At 41.8% G+C, this 24,238-nt stretch overlaps 2 protein-coding genes across 7 annotated transcripts; one reads left to right on the top strand and one right to left on the bottom strand.

The window, feature by feature from the left end:
• The first annotated feature begins 1,102 nt into the window (after positions 1–1,102).
• LOC108875544 (plancitoxin-1) lies at positions 1,103–15,042 on the top strand. Of its 6 annotated transcripts, XM_051072636.1 has the most exons (8): positions 1,103–1,188; positions 1,322–1,439; positions 12,152–12,248; positions 12,563–12,722; positions 13,466–13,547; positions 13,634–13,798; positions 13,878–14,063; positions 14,353–15,042. In XM_051072636.1, exons 3-8 carry the CDS (start codon positions 12,157–12,159, stop codon positions 14,700–14,702), a joined length of 1,035 nt encoding a protein of 344 aa, XP_050928593.1. In that variant the 5' UTR covers positions 1,103–1,188; positions 1,322–1,439; positions 12,152–12,156; the 3' UTR covers positions 14,703–15,042. The 6 variants fall into 6 exon arrangements, with proteins under 6 accessions (XP_050928593.1, XP_050928592.1, XP_050928590.1 ...); XM_051072635.1 differs by lacking the exons at positions 1,103–1,188; positions 12,152–12,248; positions 12,563–12,722 and adding exons at positions 1,806–1,902; positions 2,217–2,376; XM_051072633.1 differs by lacking the exons at positions 1,103–1,188; positions 12,152–12,248; positions 12,563–12,722; positions 13,466–13,547 and adding exons at positions 1,806–1,902; positions 2,217–2,376; positions 3,122–3,203.
• A 1,536-nt stretch (positions 15,043–16,578) lies between these two features.
• On the bottom strand, positions 16,579–21,780 carry LOC108875545 (deoxyribonuclease-2-beta). The gene is made up of 8 exons (XM_018664541.2): positions 21,687–21,780; positions 21,207–21,372; positions 20,338–20,419; positions 19,664–19,831; positions 19,390–19,584; positions 17,728–17,778; positions 17,470–17,517; positions 16,579–17,115 (listed from the first exon to the last, which is right to left on the bottom strand). Exons 1-8 carry the CDS (start codon positions 21,776–21,778, stop codon positions 16,691–16,693), a joined length of 1,227 nt encoding a protein of 408 aa, XP_018520057.2. The 5' UTR covers positions 21,779–21,780; the 3' UTR covers positions 16,579–16,690.
• Positions 21,781–24,238: the final 2,458 nt, after the last annotated feature.

Below are 24,238 nucleotides of genomic sequence, written 5' to 3'. Positions count from 1 at the left end.
TAGTCCTGATGCAGAACGGCTCCTCTCAGGCTGTTTTTAATCTCATGTGTTGAAGAGAATCATTTCTGTGCAAGTTGTTCTCCTGTAAAACAAGATGAGTTCTATCAGTGAGCTCATATCCAGCACATGTAGCTCCGTCCTCCACCCTGAGCCGTGTGTTCACAGTCTCTCATCTAGAATAACACATCAGATTTTATCAGCTCATCACATGTTGGTGCAGAAAATCAAAGTTACTATAGTAACTATAGATCTCAGATCAATGTGTTGGTGGAAAATGTCAAATATCTGTAGAGGAGTCAAAGTAGAAAGTGTCATCCAATGGAAACTGGAGTAAAGTAACAAACGTGTATGTACTTTGTGTGTGTGTGTGTGTGTGTGTGTGACAGATGGCGGGGACGTCGAGACATGATGGAGAGATGGCGATGAACGCCAAGCGTCAGCTGTCAGAGTGTCAGGACCCGGTGGAGAGGCTCAGACTGCAGTGTCTGGCCCGAGGATCGTCTGGGATCAAAGGTCTGGGCAGGTGAGCTCCTCGTACACCTACACCTGCTCAGAGGGTGGAGGACGGAGATCCAGGGGAGTCATAGATTCACCTGTTCTCACTTTCTCTGACAGATCAGTAATGAAACTTTTCATGACTGATCTCTCTGTCAGAGCTGAAACATCTGATGATGTTCAGGTAAAACTTTTCTCCAAGTCTCTGAAGAGGAAGTGACTCTGTTGTTTCTTTGATCACTGATCCAAGACTCAGCAGGAGGATTTAGGAGGTGTGTTCCTGGTCTGTGTCGCTGAGTAGAGGCTGAAGGTAAAACTTATCTAATCGTGCTACAATTAAAGCATCGGTTCCTTTTAATCAGTAATAGAGTCACCAGATCTTTGTTATAATAACAAAATGTTGTTTCTTTGCTTGATGCAGGTCAATAACGTGTCCCTTCTGAAACAGAACCATTTGGTCCTTGTAGAACTGGACTGAGAGCTGAGTCCACGTCCTCGACAGGACACCAGATGCATCAGATAGATCAGAGTTAGTGTATAAAAGGAACATTGTTTGTCTGATTGTTATTGACTCAGTTAGCTGATGATGAGCTGAGCAGTCATTCTGTCAGACACACCTGTATCACTGTGTACAGAGTCTGATCACATGACGAGGAACAACCTTCACTACAATCACACAGCTGAGACGTTCAGGTAAATATTCCTGTGAAGAGGAAGTTCATCTGTTGACTCTGCAGGTGTGACTCCAGTGGGGGAAATTTTAGAGGGAGGATGTGGGAGGTAAGATCCTGGTCTGTCTCCCTTAAATCTGTCTGTCTGAACACAGTCGCAGCATCTGAGTAAACTTCACCCTGTGCAAGTACCAGAGGAAGGAACCTGATCAGCTGACTGACTGTGGAGACTGAGCGCGCTCTGTACTGCTCTACCTGCTCAACCTCACACAGGTAAGAACCACATTATTTCATTAATCTAACAGAGCAGGGAAACTCTCCTCTGTCAACAGAGGAACCACCTGAATCTGTTCATCAAGGTTCATTATAGAAAAAATAAAAAGTCTGACTTCAGGTGAGTTTTTATTTTAGAGAGAAGAAGCAACAAGCTGTGTGCTGGAGTGGTTGTTGTAATTTGATGTAACAGTGACATGTGATTGTGGTTTTCTTCTTCAGTGATGTTAATAAAAATGGGGGAGTTCAGTAGAGGAGAAGAACAGCTGCTCTGTGACAGATTAAAGAACTAAATGTAGGACTCGTGTGTTTAGCCTTTACCTGTGTTTAATGGACTGAATGAACATGAGGCTGATGTTGTTTCAGGGACCATGTGGAGGTTTGTCCTGGCTGTCAGTCTGCTCTGCTGCAGCTCTGACGCCTCAGTCACCTGCAAAGATGAGAACGGGGGACAAGTGGACTGGTGAGACAACACTGACCTTCTACCAGGCACTGATGCAACAATCAAACACACACCTCCCTCATTCAGTCACAGTAACATACATTGAAAGGTCAGAGAAGAAGAAGAAGTGATGGTTGGAGGAAACATCAGCTGCTGCATGAATGAATTCAGAATAAGCAGGTTACTGCAGAGCACGTCAACGTGTTGTAACCTGGTTTCTGATCTGCAGGATGAACAGATGACTGAATGAGGAGAGAATGGTTTCACAGTTTTCTTCAACTTATTAACGTCTGGGTTTCATACAGTCAGAAAGTCTCTGTGTTCTCTTCCTTCAGGTTCATCTTATACAAGGCACCCTATCAGAGAGGCCAGCTCACAGGTCTGGAGTATATCTACATTGGTCCAGATAAAGTCCTTCGACGGAACAGTAAGCTCATCAATGATCCTAGAGGCATCCTAGCAAACACCCTGAGGCCCATCTTTACCAGCACAATGGTGAGTGTGACTGTATAGATCTGCATAGATTCAGGTCTCTGTGTCTGTGGTTCTGATCAGGTCCTGACAGTGCTGTAGGTGTGAAATCTCCAACTCCAGCTGCAATTGGTCACTGTATGGCCAAGACCCTTCATGTCACCAGGCCATACAAAAAGGAGAAACACCATCCTCCTCTCAGTCATGAGAGGAGTTGAGCTCTGTTCTTCTCTGAACTCCTCGAGAGAGGAGTTCCACACTCTTCTCAGGAGTTCTTAAGAGAATCGTTGACCTTTGTTGACCTCCCCCACATGACATGCAGTCAGTCCTAGATGCCATCTTTGATTCCGCCATCTTTGTTACCTTAAGTAGCCATGTTTCCATGTTGCCCCCCTCCCCCCAACACTCACACACACTGAATATTTTGCTGGTCTTTTTAATGTTGTATAAAAGTGAGTATTGCTAACCTCTGTGCTGCAGAACTCCAAGTCCTTCAACTTTTACTAACTATTGATTTGGTCATTTTGGTTGTTGTTATTAACTTAGTTATTAATCAAGGTTCCAAATTCATAATTAGTGTATATTATCAGAGTGATTCAATGAATTGGCAATCAGGTTCCCTGAGGTGGATTTAATGTAAAGTCTATTAATTCATGTAATATTAGTTACTTAATATTTTTACTTTGATAGCCAATAACTTGTACTTGTGCATGACACAGCTCATTTATTAAATCTTTACTAAATGTTGTTTCCTCTGCATCACTTGTAGCCAAAGGACTTTGGATTCATCAGCTACAGCGATCAGCCTCCAGATGGGAGAAGTGTTTCTAATACACATGGCCACAGTAAAGGTGAGCAGGGAAAACAAACACTCAACACACACTGATTTACCACCTGACTTCAGATGACCTGTGGTCTGACTGTTCATGTTCCACAGGAGTTCTGATGGTGGATAAAACTGGAGACCAGGGAGTCTGGCTCCTACACAGCACACCAAGGTTCCCTCTCAGAGATCAAAATATATTCTGGCCTAATGGTGGAGCAGCGAATGCTCAGACATTTATCTGTGTAACGTTTAAGTACGACCAGTTCAGAGCTATAGGTAATGTGTTACATAACTTCATATTTACAGTGTTTGAATGACTTGTCTCTATAACTGAGATACTGTGTTGTTTCCTCAGGTAAACACCTGCAGTACATCGGAGCTTTCCCATTTGATCATCATATTCCAGACAGCTTTCACAAAGAGCTTAAAGATGCTAGAGATGGGGTCAGACTTCCCCCCGTCTCTACTTTCCAGTCACTGACATCACGTGGAGGTCAGCTGTTTGGTAGCATTGCTAAACAACAGTCAAATATAGTAACAGGTGAGTTTCCTGTCTGTTTCCTGTGTAAGAACTGAGGAGAGTTCATTCTATTTGACAGAAGGAAAACTGTCAGTCACACAGCTAAAGGTAGCTACAATCACAGGTTCAACCACTCTGAGGAAACACAGCAGATTCAGGTCTTCATTTAGGCCAAAGAGGATCAAGAGTATGAAGCCAACATGTCCACATGTTTATCCTCTGACGTTTGGAAGAAGCTCTCAGAGAAGCCTCTGTGACCTGAGCTTTAAATACTCTCTGTCTAACATATCTCCTGTTCTTCTTCTTACAGTTGGAGATCTTTACGTCTCTATTGCTTCACTACCAGAGGTAAACAGTGATTTGTATGTTCAGACCTGGTTAGAACGGAGTGGTACACCTGCTAAATCCTTCTGTCCTCCACAAGGAAAAAAAGTGCAAAATATTGAGTCTATACATGTAACTGGTTTGGGTGAGTGGGAACGCACAAAAGATCATTCAAAGTGGTGTGTAGCTACAGATCAAAACAGACCTTGGACCTGTATCGCTGATGTGAACAGAGCAGATTCCCAGTTTAAGAGGCGTGGGGGGGCACTGTGCATTATGGACAAAGACATAACAGATACATTCAGCCTTTTTGTGATGCGTGCAGAGCTTTGTTGAAATGCAGGAACACATGAAGGAACAGACCTGGGGGGTGGGGGGAAAAGAAGGAAAGAAGGAAAAGAAGTCAAGTATCCCTCAGTCTATCTAATAATCAGTGTCCTGACTCGTCAGTGAAGGACTAAAGAAGTTCCTCTCTGAATCCTGCTTCTCCTCTGTTTGGCTTCTTCTGTGTTTGAATTCATCAGTTTAAATGTTGGTAAATTGTGTCTGCAGCACTGCTGGAGAACCTGTTCATGTACAGGTGTTTAAATGGTCTGATGTCATCACTCCATCATGAATGTTGATGTGGAAGTGAAATGTCTGTGTTGGAGAAATGAAATAAAATCAGGCAGAAACACCTTGTTGTCCTCTCGTCATAATGATCCTCACTTTTCTCTCTCGACATCTTTGTCCTCAGTCACGTAGCTACAGAGCTGTATCCACTTTATTAAACCACTGAAACTGAAAATACCACCACAACAAGCTGCAAGTGAAGGCAGCATGAGTCTCTGTTTCAACAGCACAGTAGTGAGTTTAACAGCTGAAAGTCTTGAAGTCTTGGGACCTGTTCAATGCTGAAATGAAGTCTCTGGCTGAAAGTATATAGGAGTATTGTGCCATACATTTGAATGAAAAGCTGAATGTTTTGACAGTCGACTGGTTTCTGTAGCTGAAATGATGAAGAAGTTAGCGACGTAAAAATGTTCAGAAGATGAAAAACTGGATAACAACATTAACACTCTGTATGTAGCTGCAGTTCCTGACTCTGACCACTAGAGGGCAGTAAACACTGGTGATTTTACACCAATGACAACACACACACATTATCATATGTCACTTCTGGGGACATTACATAGACTCCTGTTCTAATCCTAACCTTAACCACTGACCCAAAAATCAGCTTCTTCCAACTGAGGACACGACTTTAGTCCCCAGTTAGTCTTTAGGCTGAACTATGTCCCCAGAAGTGGCCTATGATAGTCATGTTAAAGGTGATAAAAACAGCATCAGTGGAACATTGTTGCTGATTAAACTGTGTTGTTCTATTCCAAACGTTGGTTCTGGTTCTAACAGCTGATCCAGTCCAAAGACTTTGAAATGTGTAAAAAACAGATCAGTGATGAAACATTAGGAGTATTTAGTTGTATTTCCATAGTTTCCTCTTGATGAAGTCAGGTGTGGTGATCACCTGATCTCAGGTCTATGACTCAGAGATTATTAGGACAAGGCTGAATGTTCAGGTTCAGGATCTGGTCACTTCAAACTGAAACCACCTGTCACTTGGATCAGATGATGTTATAAAATGTGCTTTAGAAATCATGACAAAGATCGGTTTCTGTCAGATTTTATTTCATTTCTGCAACACAGACATTGCACTTCCACATCACCATTCATCAGATTACAACCAGGAAAAATCCTGCCAGATTTTAGAGAGGTGAGAAATTTGTTTTTACTTTTTGCTTTTTAGTTTTTTGGACAAGGCTCCGACCTAATCACAAATTTATTGAAAATATTTTTGATTTTTTCATTGTCAATGCACAGTGCCCCCCCAGGCCTCCTAAACTGGGAATCTGCTCTGTTCACATCAGCGATACAGGTCAAAGGTTTATCTTTAGCTACACACCACTTTGAATGATCATTACCAGGTTCCCAGTCACCCAAATCAGTTACTACATAAATGATGTTGTTCACATCTTTTCCATTTTTTGGGCAGTAGGACTTGTCACGGTCATCCTGCCCGCCCCAGGTCTGGACGAGCACATTACTGTTTACTTCTGGTAGTGAAGCTATAGCAAAGTAAAGATCTCCATCTGCAAGAAGAACAGGAGCCATGTTAGACAGAGTGTTTAAAGCTTCTTCCAGCAGCTGAAACAGCAAACAGGGAAGAAAACACATCATCTTCTCTGTGATTGAACCTGTGATTGTGAATCACCTACACATTACACCTACAGGAGCTTTCACGACATCTCATTCTAAATCCATAGGTTTTAGTATTCTGTAGTATTCTGAAATATCACAAATTGACTTGCTGCAGTGGTGGCATCCTTTTACAGTACCATGCTCAAATCCAGTGAGCTCTTTAGAACGACCCATTCTTTCACAGATGTTTGTAAAGTTCAGTGATTAAAAGGTGAGGCCCAATACTTTAGTCCATATAATGTATCTTTAGCTGTGTGACTGACAGTTTTCCTTCTGTCAAATAGAATGAACTCTCCTCAGTTCTTACACTTACACAGGAAACAGACAGGAAACTCACCTTCTACTTTACCGTCCGGTGACTGTTGTTTAGCAATGCTACCAAACTGCTGACCTCCACGTGATGTCAGTGACTGGAAGGCATTGTAAAGAGGATTAACTCCGGCCTCATTTACAGCATCAGTAAAGTCTTTTTTAAAGCTGTCTGGAATATGATCATCAAAGTTGAAAGCTCTGATGTACTCCAGGTGTTTAACTGAGAAAACAACACAGTATCTCAGAGACATGTCATTCAAACAATGTAAATATGAAGTTATGTAACACATTACCTATAGCTCTGAACTGGTCGTACTTAAACGTTACACAGATAAATGTCTGAGCATTTCTTGTTCCACTCAGAGGATAGAAACAGTTTTCTTCTCTTTTATAAGGGAACCTTGGTGTGCTGTGTAGGAGCCAGACTGCGGTAGTTTTATCCACCATCAGAACTCCTGTGGAACATGAACAGTCAGACCACAGGTCATCTGAAGTCAGGTGGTAAATCAGTGTGTGTTGAGTGTTTGTTTTCCCTGCTCACCTTTACTGTGGCCATGTGTATTAGAAACACTTCTCCCATCTGGAGGCTGATCGCTGTAGCTGATGAATCCAAAGTCCTTTGGCTACAAGTGATGCAGAGGAAACAACATTTAATCATCATATAACTATAATAAACATTATCAGTGCTGCAGCTCCTCTGTCATTAGCTGCTGCTGCTGTTTAGCCTCATGCAGCTCAGTGTTGTAAGAGCACACTGACCTTCTGTAAAGAGTTTGTGTGATGAGTGGATTTATTTCATAAAGATTCCTCTTTACCAGATCATCCTGACCTCTGAGCTCATCAGTTCATGTCAGGACCTGATCAGAACCACAGACTCAAAGACCTGTATCTACACAGATCTATACAGTCACACTCACCATTGTGTTAGTAAAGAGGGGCTGCAGGGTGTTTGCCAGGATGCCTTTAGGATCATCAATGAGCTTGGTCCCACTAGTACGTTTAGTGACCTTCCCATGTGCATCTGGACCAATGTAGATATACTCCAGACCTGTGAGCTTGTCTTTCAGTTTGGGCGCCTTGTATAAGATGAACCTGATGGAAGAGAACACAGAGACTTTATGACTGTATGAAAACTGTATGAGGTGAACTGAACTGTATGAAAAGGGAGGTGTGTGTTTGATTGTTGCATCAGTGCCTGGTAGAAGGTCAGTGTTGTCTCACCAGTCCACTTCTCCCCCGTTCTCATCTTTGCAGGTGACTGAGGCGTCAGAGCTGCAGCAGAGCAGACTGACAGCCAGGACAAACCTCCACATGGTCCCTGAAACAACATCAGCCTCATGTTCATTCAGTCCATTAAACACAGGTAAAGGCTCGCTGCAGCTACAAGACTGAAGACTAAACACACAAGTCCTACATTTAGTTCTTTAATCTGTCACAGAGCAGCTGTTCTCCTCCTCTACTGAACTCCCCCATTTTTATTAACATCACTGAAGAAGAAAACCACAATCACACGTCACTGTTACATCAAATTACAACAACCACTCCAGCACACACTGAGAAGAGCCTGACTCTAAACAACCCTGATTAGTCCAGAAGAAATCAAATATCACCTGTTTTCAGCTTCAGAGCAGGTCAGTGATGCTTCGTCTTTGTCCGCAGCTCCCTGCTGCTCCACCTGAGCTCACCTGGCTTTATACCTCCACCTCCGTCAGCCTCAGTCCAGATCACCCACTCAGCATCCATGAGAATGAATGTTATCAGTTCACACAGAGACATAAAGTCGTCTCTTCTTCAGCAGGCAGCAGCTGATTTGAATGGATTTGAATGGATGTGAACAGGATGGTTTCCTGGGCTGGGCTCGTTCTGTTGGGTGGTCTGTGTGTTCTGGGCCCAGATCATCCAGTTATTGACAGGGACTCCTGGGAACTGTTCCCTGTGATGTGCATTTCATGTTGAACTGACTTTGTCTCCACATGTACAAGACTTCTATAAACAAAGAGAGAGAAGGAGAAGGAGAAGGAGAGAACTCATGTGGACACCTCCACTCTGTCTCAGTGCTCATGGTTATCTCAGCTGCAGCTAACAGTTTTATTGCTGATTAATTTGCCTGTGAGAGGGTGAGGTGGTACAAAGGTTAGCACTGTCGCTCCACAGGAGAAGCTTCTGTCCTGTTGCAGTTCATTCAGTCTTGTGGCCTGGAGTTCCTGCCTGTTACTGACCACCACCTGCCCGCTCACCTCATCCTGTGCTGGGTGGCTCCAAGACTCTAACCTGCCCACAGGTGTGAACGTGACCATGAATGAACGTCTGTCTCTGTCTGTCTCTAATAGCAACAAACAGAGTCTCTATGTTAATGTATTTAAAGTTGTCCTCCTCTAAGAAACCTCCTCCTCCTCCTCCTCTTCCTCTTCCTCTTCCTTGACTCTGATGTCGGTCACTTCTCTGTGCAGGATGATGGTTGTTTTCACCTTCAGCTGCTGAAGAGGGAAAGTTTCTCTGAGCTCACAGGAGATCTCACTTTAACACCTGGATGTACCTGCAGGATTCACGACATCACAGCTGGTTCAGGATTCAGTATGAGATTGACACAGTGAATGAACTCTAATGACCTCTGAAGCTGCTGCCTCACACAGGACCAACCATAAAACTCATCCAAAGCAGTCGTGGTCTGATGTGTCCACTCTTCACTTCAGAGGTCATCCAGAGTTTATTCACATCATTTGCTTAAACAACCTGAACAGGTGGACTCACAGGTCTCTATCTAACCTGAAATTATTCCTCAGTGTAAAACTCACAGCATGTAAAACAGTAGAGATGATCACTGAACTCCATCCACTCTCTTCCTTCCCCTCAGCACCTGGACAGGGCTTAACAGTCTCAGTAACATGGCTCCTTTTCTACTGTTGTTCTTTCAGGTGGAGATCTTTATGTTTCTACTGTAAAGGAAGTACAGAGTGATGTGAACGTCCAGTGCTGAAGGTTTCAGGGCCTGTTGCTATGGAAGTGAAAAAAGAAGCATAGTATTAGATCTGTAAAGACAGGTTTGGAGGTGTTTGTGACTGGGAACCTGGCAATGATCTTTATTAATGACAGAGACAACAGAAATATTCAGGTTATTAGCAGTGATTGATCCAACAGATTGATCAGGTTCAGATATGGACACTGAAGGACTGAAGGACTGAAGAAGTTCCTCTCTGAATCCTGCTTCTCCTCTGTTTGGGTTCTTCTGTGTTTTAATTCATCAGTTGAAATGTCGGTAAACTGCAGCTCTGCTGGAGAACCTGTTCATGTACAGGTGTTTAAATGGTCTGATGTCATCAGTTACCTGCACACATCAGCCAATCAGAGAGCAGGGTTTTCATCAAGCAGAGATTTTATTGAGGATTCACAGAAAACTGCATCAATCAGGACATGAGTTCATGTGGAACAACACAATATACTGTACATATACGTATACTATACTATACAAACTGCTCAGGCACTTATTGAAGACAAAGTGAACAGGCTGGTTTCTCTCATTTCTGGCACATTTAAGGTGGTTTGTTTTGTTTGATGGCTTGTTGTACAGTTACACAGTATTGTGTTGTTTCTGTTTCTCTGAAGTAAAAACAGAGACATTTATGAGGAAGTACAGATACTGAACTGTCATTATTCTGTCCACATTTGTTTATCAAACAGAAAACACATGCTCACATCACACCTCAAACTTCTGCTTTGCCTCTTGTTAGTTTTCCAGTTAATTAGAGATAAACAGTGTTATTTCCTTTGTTTGTGGCCTCAGTACACAGCACCTCTCTGACATACTGATTCTACACTGTACCATTGTTTGACTAAACACATTGATTTTCCTCTGAATATTTGATGAGTTTATACATTGTACAGTATTTATGATTAAATGTCCGTTTAAATGAATCTTACTGGCGTCGGTTGGATCAGCTGTAACAGGTGTAAAGAGCAGTGAACAGACCTTGTTGACTATGTAAGACTGATGATTAAACTGTTGGAGATTCTCTCTCTAAACAGATGAACAGCAACTTATTTTCCTTTATCTTTTGGTGTCTGTTGTTTTTCAGGAGAATACAAAAGGAAACCAACAGGATGAGATGCTGACAGGAGTTTCTGTGAAATCATGTTCACACAGGAGGTTTGTATTAAGTGCATTTATTTGTAAGTGATGGAGCGGTTCAGGAGCAGAATGTCATTACGTTTTTCACAGTAAAAACAATTTTAAAAAGGTAAAGCAATGACTGAACATGGCTGAAAAACAGTTAAAATGAAGAATCAAAATGTGGCAGCTAAAATGTAAAACTGGAGCTTAAGTGTATTGGATGAGGAAGCTGAGGACAGAGACATGTAGAATCAGCTGAAAGGCACAGAATACACAGCTAAAGACAAGTAGAAATAAAATGAAAGAAGAAGTTCTTTGATATTTATCTGCAGAAGGTCTGAACTACCAGTTAAAATGGAAGGAGCTCCAACAGGATTGGCCTGAGTGAGGCCTTTGGAAGTTTTCCTATTGAATCAAAAACTGTAACTCCTACAGCTGATTATTTTTGCTGTTGTGAGCATCAGGAGACTTTAGAAGAGCATGTGTCAATGACTGCAGTGTTTCAGGTTCAGAAGTGTCCACGTTTGTGTTTTTTCTCTTGAGTGGGAGACGTTTGTTAACACTGGGAAGTTGTTTTATTGAAAACCTGAATCCTGCAGCTTCAGTGGTCGCACTGTGTGAAAGAGCACAAAACAAACAAAAGCATAAAGCAAACTGTGATTAAAACTGAACCAGATATCAACAAGGTGAATACAAATATAACAGGTGAAAGGGTTGAGGCGTGTTTAAGGTTGAAATGACGTCTGTAGGTGAAGTTGTAGAGGATTTGAACTTTCCCTCCTTCATTTGAATGGGAAAGTTTTGCAGAAAAAGCTGAATGTTATAAAACATTATAAATAGTAGAAAAAATTAAACACATCATAAATTTCCTGAACATGAGCTGAACATTTTTATGACTGAATGATTTCTGTAGCTGAAAGTACGGGGTGATCAAAAACATGGAAGAAGAAAAACAGAAAATGAAGAATCATCATTAAAATCATTATTCAGAGTGAATTGACACTTTAATGATTTTCAGAAAAAGGAAAAGCGGAGAGATTCTGCTGATAGAGTTCCAGTGAAATCATGTGAGCACAGAGAGTCCGTCCTCTCTGATATAAAACCTGTGAACACTGACTCCTCTCTGCTCTTCTGCCTCCTCAGCATCACAGAGCTTCCTGAAGACAACGACACAGGTAAGATCACTGACAGAGGGATGATGGGAAACTTTCACTGTCACAGACTGAATTGAATCAGTCTTTATGTGTGAGCATACAACTGACTTTATAATCATGTGTTGTTACTGAGCTGCCACACGACATGTTACAGTAACAGGACTGTTTACTACCAGCTCTGATCACTGTCTGTTCTCTGTTTGTGTGTGAGACCACAGACACTCAGCAACAAACAACATGAGGTTTATATTCAGAATAATGATCTTTATGAGATCAGTGGATTGTTACAGATGATGCTGAGGCTGATGTTGTTTCAGGGACCATGTGGAGGTTTGTCCTGGCTGTCAGTCTGCTCTGCTGCAGCTCTGACGCCTCAGTCACCTGCAAAGATGAGAACGGGGGACAAGTGGACTGGTGAGACAACACTGACCTTCTACCAGGCACTGATGCAACAATCAAACACACACCTCCCTCATTCAGTCACAGTAACATACATTGAAAGGTCAGAGAAGAAGAAGAAGTGATGGTTGGAGGAAACATCAGCTGCTGCATGAATGAATTCAGAATAAGCAGGTTACTGCAGAGCACGTCAACATGTTGTAACCTGGTTTCTGATCTGCAGGATGAACAGATGACTGAATGAGGAGAGAATGGTTTCACAGTTTTCTTCAACTTATTAAAGTCTGAGTTTCATACAGTCATAAAGTCTCTGTGTTCTCTTCCATCAGGTTCATCTTATACAAGGCACCCTATCAGAGAGGCCAGCTCACAGGTCTGGAGTATATCTACATTGGTCCAGATGCACATGGGAAGGTCACTAAACGTACTGGTACTGACATCAAAGGCATCCTGGCAAACACCCTGAGGCCCATCTTTACCAGCACAATGGTGAGTGTGACTGTATAGATCTGCATAGATTCAGGTCTCTGTGTCTGTGGTTCTGATCAGGTCCTGACAGTGCTGTAGGTGTGAAATCTCCAACTCCAGCTGCAATTGGTCACTGTATGGCCAAGACCCTTCATGTCACCAGGCCATACAAAAAGGAGCAACACCATCATTCTCTCAGTCATGAGAGGAGTTGAGCTCTGTTCTTCTCTGAACTCCTCGAGAGAGGAGTTCCACACTCTTCTCAGGAGTTCTTAAGAGAATCGTTGACCTTTGTTGACCTCCCCCACATGACATGCAGTCAGTCCTAGATGCCATCTTTGATTCCGCCATCTTTGTTACCTTAAGTAGCCATGTTTCCATTGCCCCCCTCCCCCCAACACTCACACACACTGAATATTTTGCTGGTCTTTTTAATGTTGTATAAAAGTGAGTATTGCTAACCTCTGTGCTGCAGAACTCCAAGTCCTTCAACTTTTACTAACTATTGATTTGGTCATTTTGGTTGTTGTTATTAACTTAGTTATTAATCAAGGTTCCAAATTCATAATTAGTGTATATTATCAGAGTGATTCAATGAATTGGCAATCAGGTTCCCTGAGGTGGAGTTAATGTAAAGTCTATTAATTCATGTAATATTAGTTACTTAATATTTTTACTTTGATAGCCAATAACTTGTACTTGTGCATGACACAGCTCATTTATTAAATCTTTACTAAATGTTGTTTCCTCTGCATCACTTGTAGCCAAAGGACTTTGGATTCATCAGCTACAGCGATCAGCCTCCAGATGGGAGAAGTGTTTCTAATACACATGGCCACAGTAAAGGTGAGCAGGGAAAACAAACACTCAACACACACTGATTTACCACCTGACTTCAGATGACCTGTGGTCTGACTGTTCATGTTCCACAGGAGTTCTGATGGTGGATAAAACTGGAGACCAGGGAGTCTGGCTCCTACACAGCACACCAAGGTTCCCTCTCAGAGATCAAAATATATTCTGGCCTAATGGTGGAGCAGCGAATGCTCAGACATTTATCTGTGTAACGTTTAAGTACGACCAGTTCAGAGCTATAGGTAATGTGTTACATAACTTCATATTTACAGTGTTTGAATGACTTGTCTCTATAACTGAGATACTGTGTTGTTTCCTCAGGTAAACACCTGCAGTACATCGGAGCTTTCCCATTTGATCATCATATTCCAGACAGCTTTCACAAAGAGCTTAAAGATGCTAGAGATGGGGTCAGACTTCCCCCCGTCTCTACTTTCCAGTCACTGACATCACGTGGAGGTCAGCTGTTTGGTAGCATTGCTAAACAACAGTCAAATATAGTAACAGGTGAGTTTCCTGTCTGTTTCCTGTGTAAGAACTGAGGAGAGTTCATTCTATTTGACAGAAGGAAAACTGTCAGTCACACAGCTAAAGGTAGCTACAATCACAGGTTCAACCACTCTGAGGAAACACAGCAGATTCAGGTCTTCATTTAGGCCAAAGAGGATCAAGAGTATGAAGCCAACATGTCCACATGTTTATCCTCTGACGTTTGGAAGAAGCTCTCAGAGAAGCCTCTGTGACCTGAGCTTTAAATACTCTCTGTCTAACATATCTCCTGTTCTTCTTCTTACAGTTGGAGATCTTTACGTCTCTATTGCTTCACTACCAGAGGTAAACAGTGATTTGTATGTTCAGACCTGGTTAGAACGGAGTGGTACACCTGCTAAATCCTTCTGTCCTCCACAAGGAAAAAAAGTGCAAAATATTGAGTCTATACATGTAACTGGTTTGGGTGAGTGGGAACGCACAAAAGATCATTCAAAGTGGTGTGTAGCTACAGATCAAAACAGACCTTGGACCTGTATCGCTGATGTGAACAGAGCAGATTCCCAGTTTAAGAGGCGTGGGGGGGCACTGTGCATTATGGACAAAGACATAACAGATACATTCAGCCTTTTTGTGATGCGTGCAGAGCTTTGTTGAAATGCAGGAACACATGAAGGAACAGACCTGGGGGGTGGGGGGAAAAGAAGGAAAGAAGGAAAAGAAGTCAAGTATCCCTCAGTCTATCTAATAATCAGTGTCCTGACTCGTCAGTGAAGGACTAAAGAAGTTCCTCTCTGAATCCTGCTTCTCCTCTGTTTGGCTTCTTCTGTGTTTGAATTCATCAGTTTAAATGTTGGTAAATTGTGTCTGCAGCACTGCTGGAGAACCTGTTCATGTACAGGTGTTTAAATGGTCTGATGTCATCACTCCATCATGAATGTTGATGTGGAAGTGAAATGTCTGTGTTGGAGAAATGAAATAAAATCAGGCAGAAACACCTTGTTGTCCTCTCGTCATAATGATCCTCACTTTTCTCTCTCGACATCTTTGTCCTCAGTCACGTAGCTACAGAGCTGTATCCACTTTATTAAACCACTGAAACTGAAAATACCACCACAACAAACTGCAAGTGAAGGCAGCATGAGTCTCTGTTTCAACAGCACAGTAGTGAGTTTAACAGCTGAAAGTCTTGAAGTCTTGGGACCTGTTCAATGCTGAAATGAAGTCTCTGGCTGAAAGTATATAGGAGTATTGTGCCATTTGTTTGCATGAAAACCTGAATGTTTTGACAGTCGACTGGTTTCTGTAGCTGAAATGATGAAGAAGTTAGCGACATAAAAATGTTCAGAAGATGAAAAACTGGATAACAACATTAACACTCTGTATGTAGCTGCAGTTCCTGACTCTGACCACTAGAGAGCAGTAAACACTGGTGATTTTACACCAATGACAACACACACACATTATCATATGTCACTTCTGGGGACATTACATAGACTCCTGTTCTAACCCTAACCTTAACCACTGACCCAAAAATCAGCTTCTTCCAACTGAGGACACGACTTTAGTCCCCAGTTAGTCTTTAGGCTGAACTTTGTCCCCAGAAGTGGCCTATGATAGTCATGTTAAAGGTGATAAAAACAGCATCAGTGGAACATTGTTGCTGATTAAACTGTGTTGTTCTATTCCAAACGTTGGTTCTGGTTCTAACAGCTGATCCAGTCCAAAGACTTTGATCCAGAGACTTTGTAGTAAAGTTGACACATGATGGACTTTAAAGCAGAACAGAGCTGCAGCTTCATCTGCTGATTGTTCTCCACATTATTCATTCATTCATCCTTTGGTCTGGAAAAGGTCAGAAAATGAAGCTGAGAGTTTTTCTTCTCTGATGTGATGTTCAGTGTGAAGCAGGAGCCATTTTCAGGTGTGTGTTTGTATTTTATACCTCCGACCAGCAGGTGGAGCTGCCTGGCTCTAAGGTGACTGAGACAGAGCTGCACCTGGGAAGTAATCAGGTTCAGGTGTGTTGGTGCTTTGTGTTAGAAGCTCAGACTGTGCTTCTCTGCTCTCTGTGGAACATTTGATCAAACTTGTGGCTGGTGGTCCTACATGATCAGCTGCTTTGTTGTTGTTTGATTGAGAAGTGTCAGTTAAACAGGAGAAAATGGCGCCATCTGGTGGAGAATAGTAAAAACTACAGTGTTAAAATCGGAGGTCCAGTTCTGGCTCTGAAGTGTTTAAGACAATGAATCTTTAGTTAAATAACATTTAATTTCTGTCTTGATGTGTAAAAAACAGATCAGTGATGGTTTTGATGAGTGAAACATTGGGAGTATTTAGTTGAATTTCCATAGTTTCCACTTGATGAAGTCAGATGTGGTGATCACCTGATCTCAGGTCTATGACTCAGAGAGTGTACAGAGATTATTAGGATGAGGCTGAATGAGAGAGAAAATCATCATGACGAGAGGACAACGAGCTGTTTCTGTCAGATTTTATTTCATTTCTCCAACACAAACATTTCATTTCGCATCAACATTCATCAGATTACAACCAGGAAAAGTCCTGCTCTCTGATTGGCTCTGTCTAATCATTACGAGCTGTGTGGAAACTTCATCCCAAGTGTTGATGAAGTTATAAAGATTTTAGAGAGGTGGGAGTTTTTTTTTAACTTTTTGCTTCTTTTTTTTCTTACGTTCTTCTGCATCTTTACAAGACTCTGTCTCTTTCTTAAATGACATGAATATTTCTGCTATGTTTTTGTCCTTGATGCACAGTGCCCCCCCATACCTCAAAAACTGTGTTTTTGCTCTGTTCACATCAGCGATACAGGTCCAAAGTTTATTTTCATCTACACACCACTTTGAATGATCATTACCAGGGCTCCACTCACCCAGGTCTTTAATCTGTACAGATTTAATATTGTATACATTTTCAGGTCCTTTGCAATAGGAAATGTCACCTTCTGTATCACTGTGCCAGGTCTGGACATTCACATGACTCTTTACTTCTTTTGCAATAGAAACATAAAGATCTCCAACATAAAGATCTCCACCAGCAGGATCTTCATCTAAAAGAACAACAGTAGTAAAGGAGTCATGTTACCCAGATTTACTGAATCCTGATGCCTTTTCACAGTAAAAGTGTTGCAAGAAGGGACAGACTAGCAACAAAAAGCAGCTCGAGAATTTTCTGTCAAGCGGTGGTATGGTACGCATCATATTCTGTAACTCAATTAAAGTATATAGAATTTGTAGTTAACTACAGTATTTGAGTAAATGTATGTAGTTACACTTCACCATTGTATTAGATCAGTAAAACCATATAACAGCAAAAAAAGAAAAAGAAAAAAGAAACACAATTCAATTTCTTTTAAACTCCTTCTGTTACTTGTTTAGAGGCACTTGTTGGTGGTCACACGTACCTATCTCCATAGGGCTCCCATCCTTAGAACAGTCAACCATGGGTTCATCTGTTGGTTAAAAATGTATAAAACAGACATTATTTGGACTGCCTGACATGAGCATCAAATCTTGTACAAATGAAATTCATGATGAGTGGTCCAACCATGACAAAGACAAATAAATAGATGGTGTATTGTGCAACGTAGGCTACTATTTGCTTTAATTTTATTCATTTTAACGAAATGCAACAATAAATAACTTGAATGAAATCATCTGACCTGATTCCTCCACTTCCATCTTGTCACTGTCCTGTCCAGAGCCAGGTTTACCTGTAGAATAAGTATTTAACAAATAACTTTTATTGCTGTTTTCTATCAAATATTATGTACCTTAATAGCTATAAGGGGAAAAATAATTGATAGGTAATAGAATATTATCAAATTCAGATCTTTAGTTTACCCATTTAAGTTATAGTTGAAGAGTTGATGACTTTAGAGAAATTTACCCCAAAGTTAACAAAAACATTTTGTTTAGTTAGTTCATTTAGCTTGTTCACAGCACAAAGCATGACAAGCATCTACTCCCTGCTCACTCTTTGACTTTTCTGCCTCTTCACGATCGTCCTCATCATCATCTGCAGCTTGATGTTAAATAACTGTGATCTTTCACAACTTCAGCCAGCAAAGCTGTTTTCTTTTTTGGTACACCCTTACTGCACTATGCTATATCTCTCTTTCTGAAGTTATCCATGTTTCTGCACACATTCAAACTGAACTGGAACAGCAAAGTCAGCCAGCTAGCCTGATGGTGAACAGCAGCGATTAGGTCTGTTCAGTTTCTCCTCATAGAAGCTGTTCATCAGTTTAGTTCAGTTTGTTATTGTAGAAGTAAAGACCTTATAGGTCAGATTTTTCATCCTTCATATTTCACTCTCCTGGTGATGTGGTGGTTCATGTTTTTTATCCTCAGTCTGTGGGTCTGAATAAAACGGACATGAATTAAAAATGTTATCTCCCCAAAATTGTTTAAGATTAGATAAGATAATCCTTTATTAGTCCCATAGTGGGGAATTTTACAAGTTTCTCTCTATGTGTAACTTTTCCACCTGAACACATCACCCTGGATGTTTTCATAATTCATTTTTTTTTCTTCAAACATTTCTGGCCTTAAATGTTTAGAACAACATATCTTTGGTTAACAGTTTGACATACTGAGGGGGAAAGTCTTAATTTTATGCAAGATCCTCTATTGTCCTGAGCTCAGTCACACTACAGGAAGTGTCTAGAATGTGTTCAACTTGACTGCAGTTGTTATATCTCCACCTCAGCAGTCAGCAGCAGCTCATGTTCACCATGAAGTCAGGAGAAGAATCTTGAAAACCTTTTGATAACACCAAAGATGGTTGTTGGATGACACATGTCCCGCCCCTTCCTTGAAACAACCAATCATCTGATAAAACATATGAAACCAACCGTTTCCCTGATGCAACATGTGTCAACATATAACCTGTGGAAAAAAAGGTTTTAAACCAAACCCACCAAACTCTTGAAGAGGTTTTTATAAGATCTGACTGGTGACTGTGTGGCTGCAGTTTTTATGGTGATCAGTGAAAGTGAAGTTAGGACTCTGTCCATTCATGTAGAGAGGAGCCTGATCAGCCTGAAATAACTGACCTGATGTTATCTTAGTTTGCATAGATATTTTTCAGCTGACAGTTCAGATCCTTTTTCAGTGTTTATCTGCAGGTGAGGAGCAGAGACATTTACATTTTCACACAGTAACAGGTCATCTGACCTTAAATACCTTTCCTTTGGACTGTGGAAGAAAACCGGAGCCTGTTAATTATGAGGTGGAAACCACACCTGTGGCAGGTGATTTGATGGATTTACTGCTGTGCTGATAAATGTGTGTTCTTTAACTGAGAGATGCATAAATCTCACCTTTTTCTTTTACTGCCTGTTTTTTAGCAATGCTGTAAAACTCCACGTCTCCTTTTTTTATCAGCGGCTGGAGTACACCAGGTGGATCTAGTTTGTTCCAGTTCACAACATCTTTAAGCTCTTTAAGCTCTTTATAAAAGCCGTCTGGAATATAATGGTCAAATGGGAAAGCTCTGATGGACTGCAGGTGTTTACCTGAAAACAAGAAGACGTTTAACATTCAGTTCAAACACTGAGGCCACATAAATGGTAAAAACAAACCTGAGCACATTACCTATATGTTCGATGTTTGCTGGCTCACTGGGAAACTTCACACAGATAAATGTCTGAGCATTTTTTGCTCCACTTGGAGGCCAGAATTTATTTTGATCTCTTCTGAAAGGGAACTGTGGTGTGCTGTGTAAGAGCCAGACTGCTGTAGTTTTATCCACCATCACAACTCCTGTGGAACAGGAACAGAGAACAGGTCATCTGAAGCAGCTTCACCTGTATCAGCACTGTGTTAGCCACTGCACTTTGTTTGGCCAGGTCATAAATCTAAAGAGACTTTGGTTAAATAAAGGTTAAAGAGCATTCTGAGGGTGAGAACCTGAACCACGAGAACAGGCCACAGACTGAGGTCCAGTGGACCTGAAGACACTAATAGTAGATTTTAGAAGAGACCTGCAGGCTGAAGTTTCCTGTCTGAGGAGAAACCGGCAGACTGCTGTAAAACAGAAACCAACAGCGATGCTCTCACAGATCGACTGACTGACACTGACTGACGTCACACATCCTCCATTCATCGTATCTCAGTAAAAGGTTGATGATTATAACGAGTGAGTTTCTACATTTGACTTTACTGTACCATGACATATGTGTTTTAGACTGTTGGCTTCAGAAGGACGACATCCGACTGACAGGACTCAGAGACATGTTCTCTGTCAGAGACATACCGTCTCTGCTCACCTTTACTGTGGCCAAACTTTTGGTTGTCAGCACTACACCCAGGAGGCTGGTCACTGTAGCTGATGAACCCAAAGTCTTCTGGCTGTAAATGATGCAGAGGGGAGAAGATTCAGTGTAAATGTCTAGAGATCCATCAGGTCTGACAGCAGACTTCTAATGAAATCCCACAGAGAGCAGTGAGACTACATTAACATCAGTTCATCTATTAACTGTCACAGACACTCAGAGAGATCTGACACTGGGCCTCTAGAGACCTGGACCCAGACAGGTCTTCAGCCAATCACAGGACTGACACACAGATAGACACTGGCATTAACTCAGTTTAAAACCCAGTGGAAACCAGAGCACCTGGAGAAAAACCAGGGAGGACACAGAACTCCACCCAGAAAGTCCTCAGCTGACAGGATCCAACCCAGAACCTTCTCAGTGTGAGGCCATAGTGCTAAACTCTGACCACCATACTGCCCATTCAGCTAACATCATAACATGCAAATGCAAAAGCAGTCTGCACATTTAGTTTTCTCTTTACAATTGCAAACAAAAACCTGAGACACTGACCAACCACTTACCAAGTCAACCAGTACTGAAATCTGATATCATTTTAAATGTGTAACTGTCAGTGCTGGTATTCCTCCTGTTCCTCTGCGCTTCACCTGCAGCACTGTCTTTCAGGACCAGGTCTTTTAAATGAAAGACACTGAGGTGTGGCTGACAGCTGCTGTACACAGAGCTCAATGACCTACAGCAAGAAAAAGAGGCTCGAACATGGAGCTGATTTTATATTTTACTCTCAGAGACTGCAGCAGTACCAGACCATCATATCTCACACAAAGGGAAACAGAGGACTGCAGCTCTGAAATGATCCTCACCATTTTTCTGACTGATTTCAAGATGGGCTCCAAGGTGTTTCCCAGGACATCTTTGATGTCAGTACCAGTACGTTTAGTGACCTTCCCATGTGCATCTGGACCAATGTAGATATACTCCAGACCTGTGCGCTTGTCTTTCTGTTTGGGCGCCTTGTATAAGATGAACCTGAAGGAAGAGAACACCGAGACTTTATGACTGTATGAAACTCAGACGTTAATAAGTTGAAGAAAACTGTGAAACCATTCTCTCCTCATTCAGTCATCTGTTCATCCTGCAGATCAGAAACCAGGTTACAACATGTTGACGTGCTCTGCAGTAACCTGCTTATTCTGAATTCATTCATGCAGCAGCTGATGTTTCCTCCAACCATCACTTCTTCTTCTTCTCTGACCTTTCAATGTATGTTACTGTGACTGAATGAGGGAGGTGTGTGTTTGATTGTTGCATCAGTGCCTGGTAGAAGGTCAGTGTTGTCTCACCAGTCCACTTGTCCCTCGTTCTCATCTTTGCAGGTGACTGAGGCGTCAGAGCTGCAGCAGAGCAGACTGACAGCCAGGACAAACCTCCACATGGTCCCTGAAACAACATCAGCCTCAGCATCATCTGTAACAATCCACTGATCTCATAAAGATCATTATTCTGAATATAAACCTCATGTTGTTTGTTGCTGAGTGTCTGTGGTCTGTATTCACCTTGTTGATATCTGATCAGCCTCATGTTCATTCAGTCCATTAAACACAGGTAAAGGCTCGCTGCAGCTACAAGACTGAAGACTAAACACACAAGTCCTACATTTAGTTCTTTAATCTGTCACAGAGCAGCTGTTCTCCTCCTCTACTGAACTCCTCTGAGTTCTCATTTAGACTCTGTTTCTGACTCACATGAAGCTGAAACTGAAGATCAGTGACAACAGAAAATCAAACCAATAATATATTCCTGACTGTAAGGTCACCTCATCATCACTGCAACACATGATAAAATGACCGTCTCTGTGATAATGATCCATAAGACTGTTAGTGTTGAATAAACCTTTAAACTCAAACTGGACTTATGGACATTTATCTCTTCTTTCATTTTTAATTACTGTGCAAAAAAGAATCAGTGAAGAGCAGAATGAACATTTATCTCATGACTGAAAAGAGAATCTTGTTTGTATCAGCAGCAGGTTTTAACTGTAACTGAGATCTTTCTCTGATCGTGAACCAAAACAGAGCGATGCTTGTCAGCTTTCTACACTCAACCTGACCACAGCCACCCATCAGACATCCACCCTCTACATTTGGTGACAAAAACTTCCCATCACCCCCTTCACCTGTCAGTATCACTGCTGCCTTGCTTGTTGCTCCACCACCACCACCTGAGCATCCAGCTGCAGGTTTAAGATATTCCCTCTTCCCTCCCCAGTATCTCAGTGTTCTGCTGCTGTGATGAACATTTCAAACCTGAGTTCTCTGAATGAACTGTGGCTGCTGTTTGAGGATCATGGAGAAAAAACTCTCCGAACAACCCTGATTAGTCCAAAAGAAATAAAACATCACCTGTTTTCAGCTTCAGAGCAGGTCAGGAGTGATGCTTCGTCTTCGTCTTCGTCCGCAGCTCCCTGCTGCTCCACCTGAGCTCACCTGGCTTTATACCTCCACCTCCGTCAGCCTCAGTCCAGATCACCCACTCAGCATCCATGAGAATGAATGTTATCAGTTCACAGAGAGACAAAGTCGTCTCTCCCTCAGCAGGCAGCAGCTGAGAGCTGATTTGAATGTGGAGGAGGAGCAGCTGATTTGATTGAGATGTGGATGTGAACAGGATGAGGGTTCCTGTCATGTTTCGCCTTCGGTCTGTTCCTTCAAGTTTTCATGCCCCCATGTCTCTCAACAGGGTTCTTGCTCTTTCCCAGGTCCAAGGTTTATTCTGATCTTCAGTTTTACACAACTTTGAATGATCATTGCCATGTTCAAAAAAAAAAAAAAGTGTTTTAAACCAAACTCCTCAAACTCTTTGAAGAGGGTTTTATCAGATCTGACTGGTGACTGTGTGGCTGCAGTTTTTATGGTGATCCAGTGAAAGTGAAGTTAGGACAGCTGACAGTTCAGATCCTGTTTCAGACAGTGTTTGAGAGTCAGATCCTGTTCTTTGTGTCCTTGTAATGGAGTCTGTAGAGTTCAGTGATCATCTCTCCTCTTTCAGTCCTTTCAAACACAGTCTTCATTATTTCATCAAACAAAGGCTCCAATAACGTTTAACGTTATCATCTCTTCTGTTTTCCATCTTTTATCTTGAGTTTTACATAGAGAACTGAACCTGCAGCACATTTCAGTTTAGATAGAGACCTGTGAGTACTCCTCCTGCTCTTTATTTAAATCAGGTTGTATCAGAATAAAAATGATGTCTGTCCTCAGACACAGTGAACTCTGATGACCTCTGACAGGATCAACCACAAAACTCATCCAGGCCCAAAGTTCATGTGTGTAATGTGTCAACATTTCATTTCCAGATAAGTTTAACACAGTTCATCTGAACAATCTGAACACAACGTATTCTGTTTTAAACTTTACTGCATATTTCTGATCTGTGTCTACATTCATGACTTCTGACAGTTTCAGTCAGAGATGATGTGAAACTCTCAACATGAGGAATGTTTCTATATTAACACAACCATCACATTGAAGAGCCTGTAGCACCAGTACCTGATGAATCTGACCTTTATTTACCTCAGTGTCGGTGTCAGGACTTTATTTAGAGCAGTCCTTCATCTTATCATCTCATCTAATTTATCAGGTTTTATACACTCACCGCTTCACTGGAGATGCCTTGTTAATGAGAGAGGTCAGAGGTCATGGTCAGACTGGTTGGAGCTACAGTAACTCAGATAACCACTCCTCACAACTGTGGTCAGACTGAACACCTCTAACCGTGAGGTGGATGGACTACAACACCATGTCAGGTTCCAACAGTCCTGCCTGTCAACAGTCCAGGCTGCTGTTGGTGGTGCAACAGTGTGGGGAATGTTTTCTTGACTCACGTTAGGACCTTA

Source organism: Lates calcarifer, linkage group LG9 (genome assembly GCF_001640805.2).
Source record: "Lates calcarifer isolate ASB-BC8 linkage group LG9, TLL_Latcal_v3, whole genome shotgun sequence".
Classification (NCBI taxonomy): domain Eukaryota; kingdom Metazoa; phylum Chordata; class Actinopteri; family Centropomidae; genus Lates; species Lates calcarifer.
Note: the sequence above shows the minus strand (reverse complement) of the source record. Positions and strands in the feature narration are given on the sequence as shown.

What these genes read in the sequence shown, in the direction of transcription:
- LOC108875544 (XM_051072636.1), top strand. Translation starts at nt 12,157, where the DNA reads ATGTGGAGGTTTGTCCTGGCTGTCAGTCTGCTCTGCTGCAGCTCTGAC. An exon ending in CCATCTTTACCAGCACAATG is followed by an intron (nt 12,723 to 13,465) that starts GTGAGTGTGACT and finishes CATCACTTGTAG; the next exon opens with CCAAAGGACTTTGGATTCAT. An exon ending in TACACATGGCCACAGTAAAG is followed by an intron (nt 13,548 to 13,633) that starts GTGAGCAGGGAA and finishes CATGTTCCACAG; the next exon opens with GAGTTCTGATGGTGGATAAA.
- LOC108875545 (XM_018664541.2), bottom strand. Translation starts at nt 21,778, where the DNA reads ATGTGGAGGTTTGTCCTGGCTGTCAGTCTGCTCTGCTGCAGCTCTGAC. An exon ending in AACGAGGGACAAGTGGACTG is followed by an intron (nt 21,373 to 21,686) that starts GTGAGACAACAC and finishes CTCTTCCTTCAG; the next exon opens with GTTCATCTTATACAAGGCGC. An exon ending in AAAGTTTGGCCACAGTAAAG is followed by an intron (nt 19,832 to 20,337) that starts GTGAGCAGAGAC and finishes CCTGTTCCACAG; the next exon opens with GAGTTGTGATGGTGGATAAA.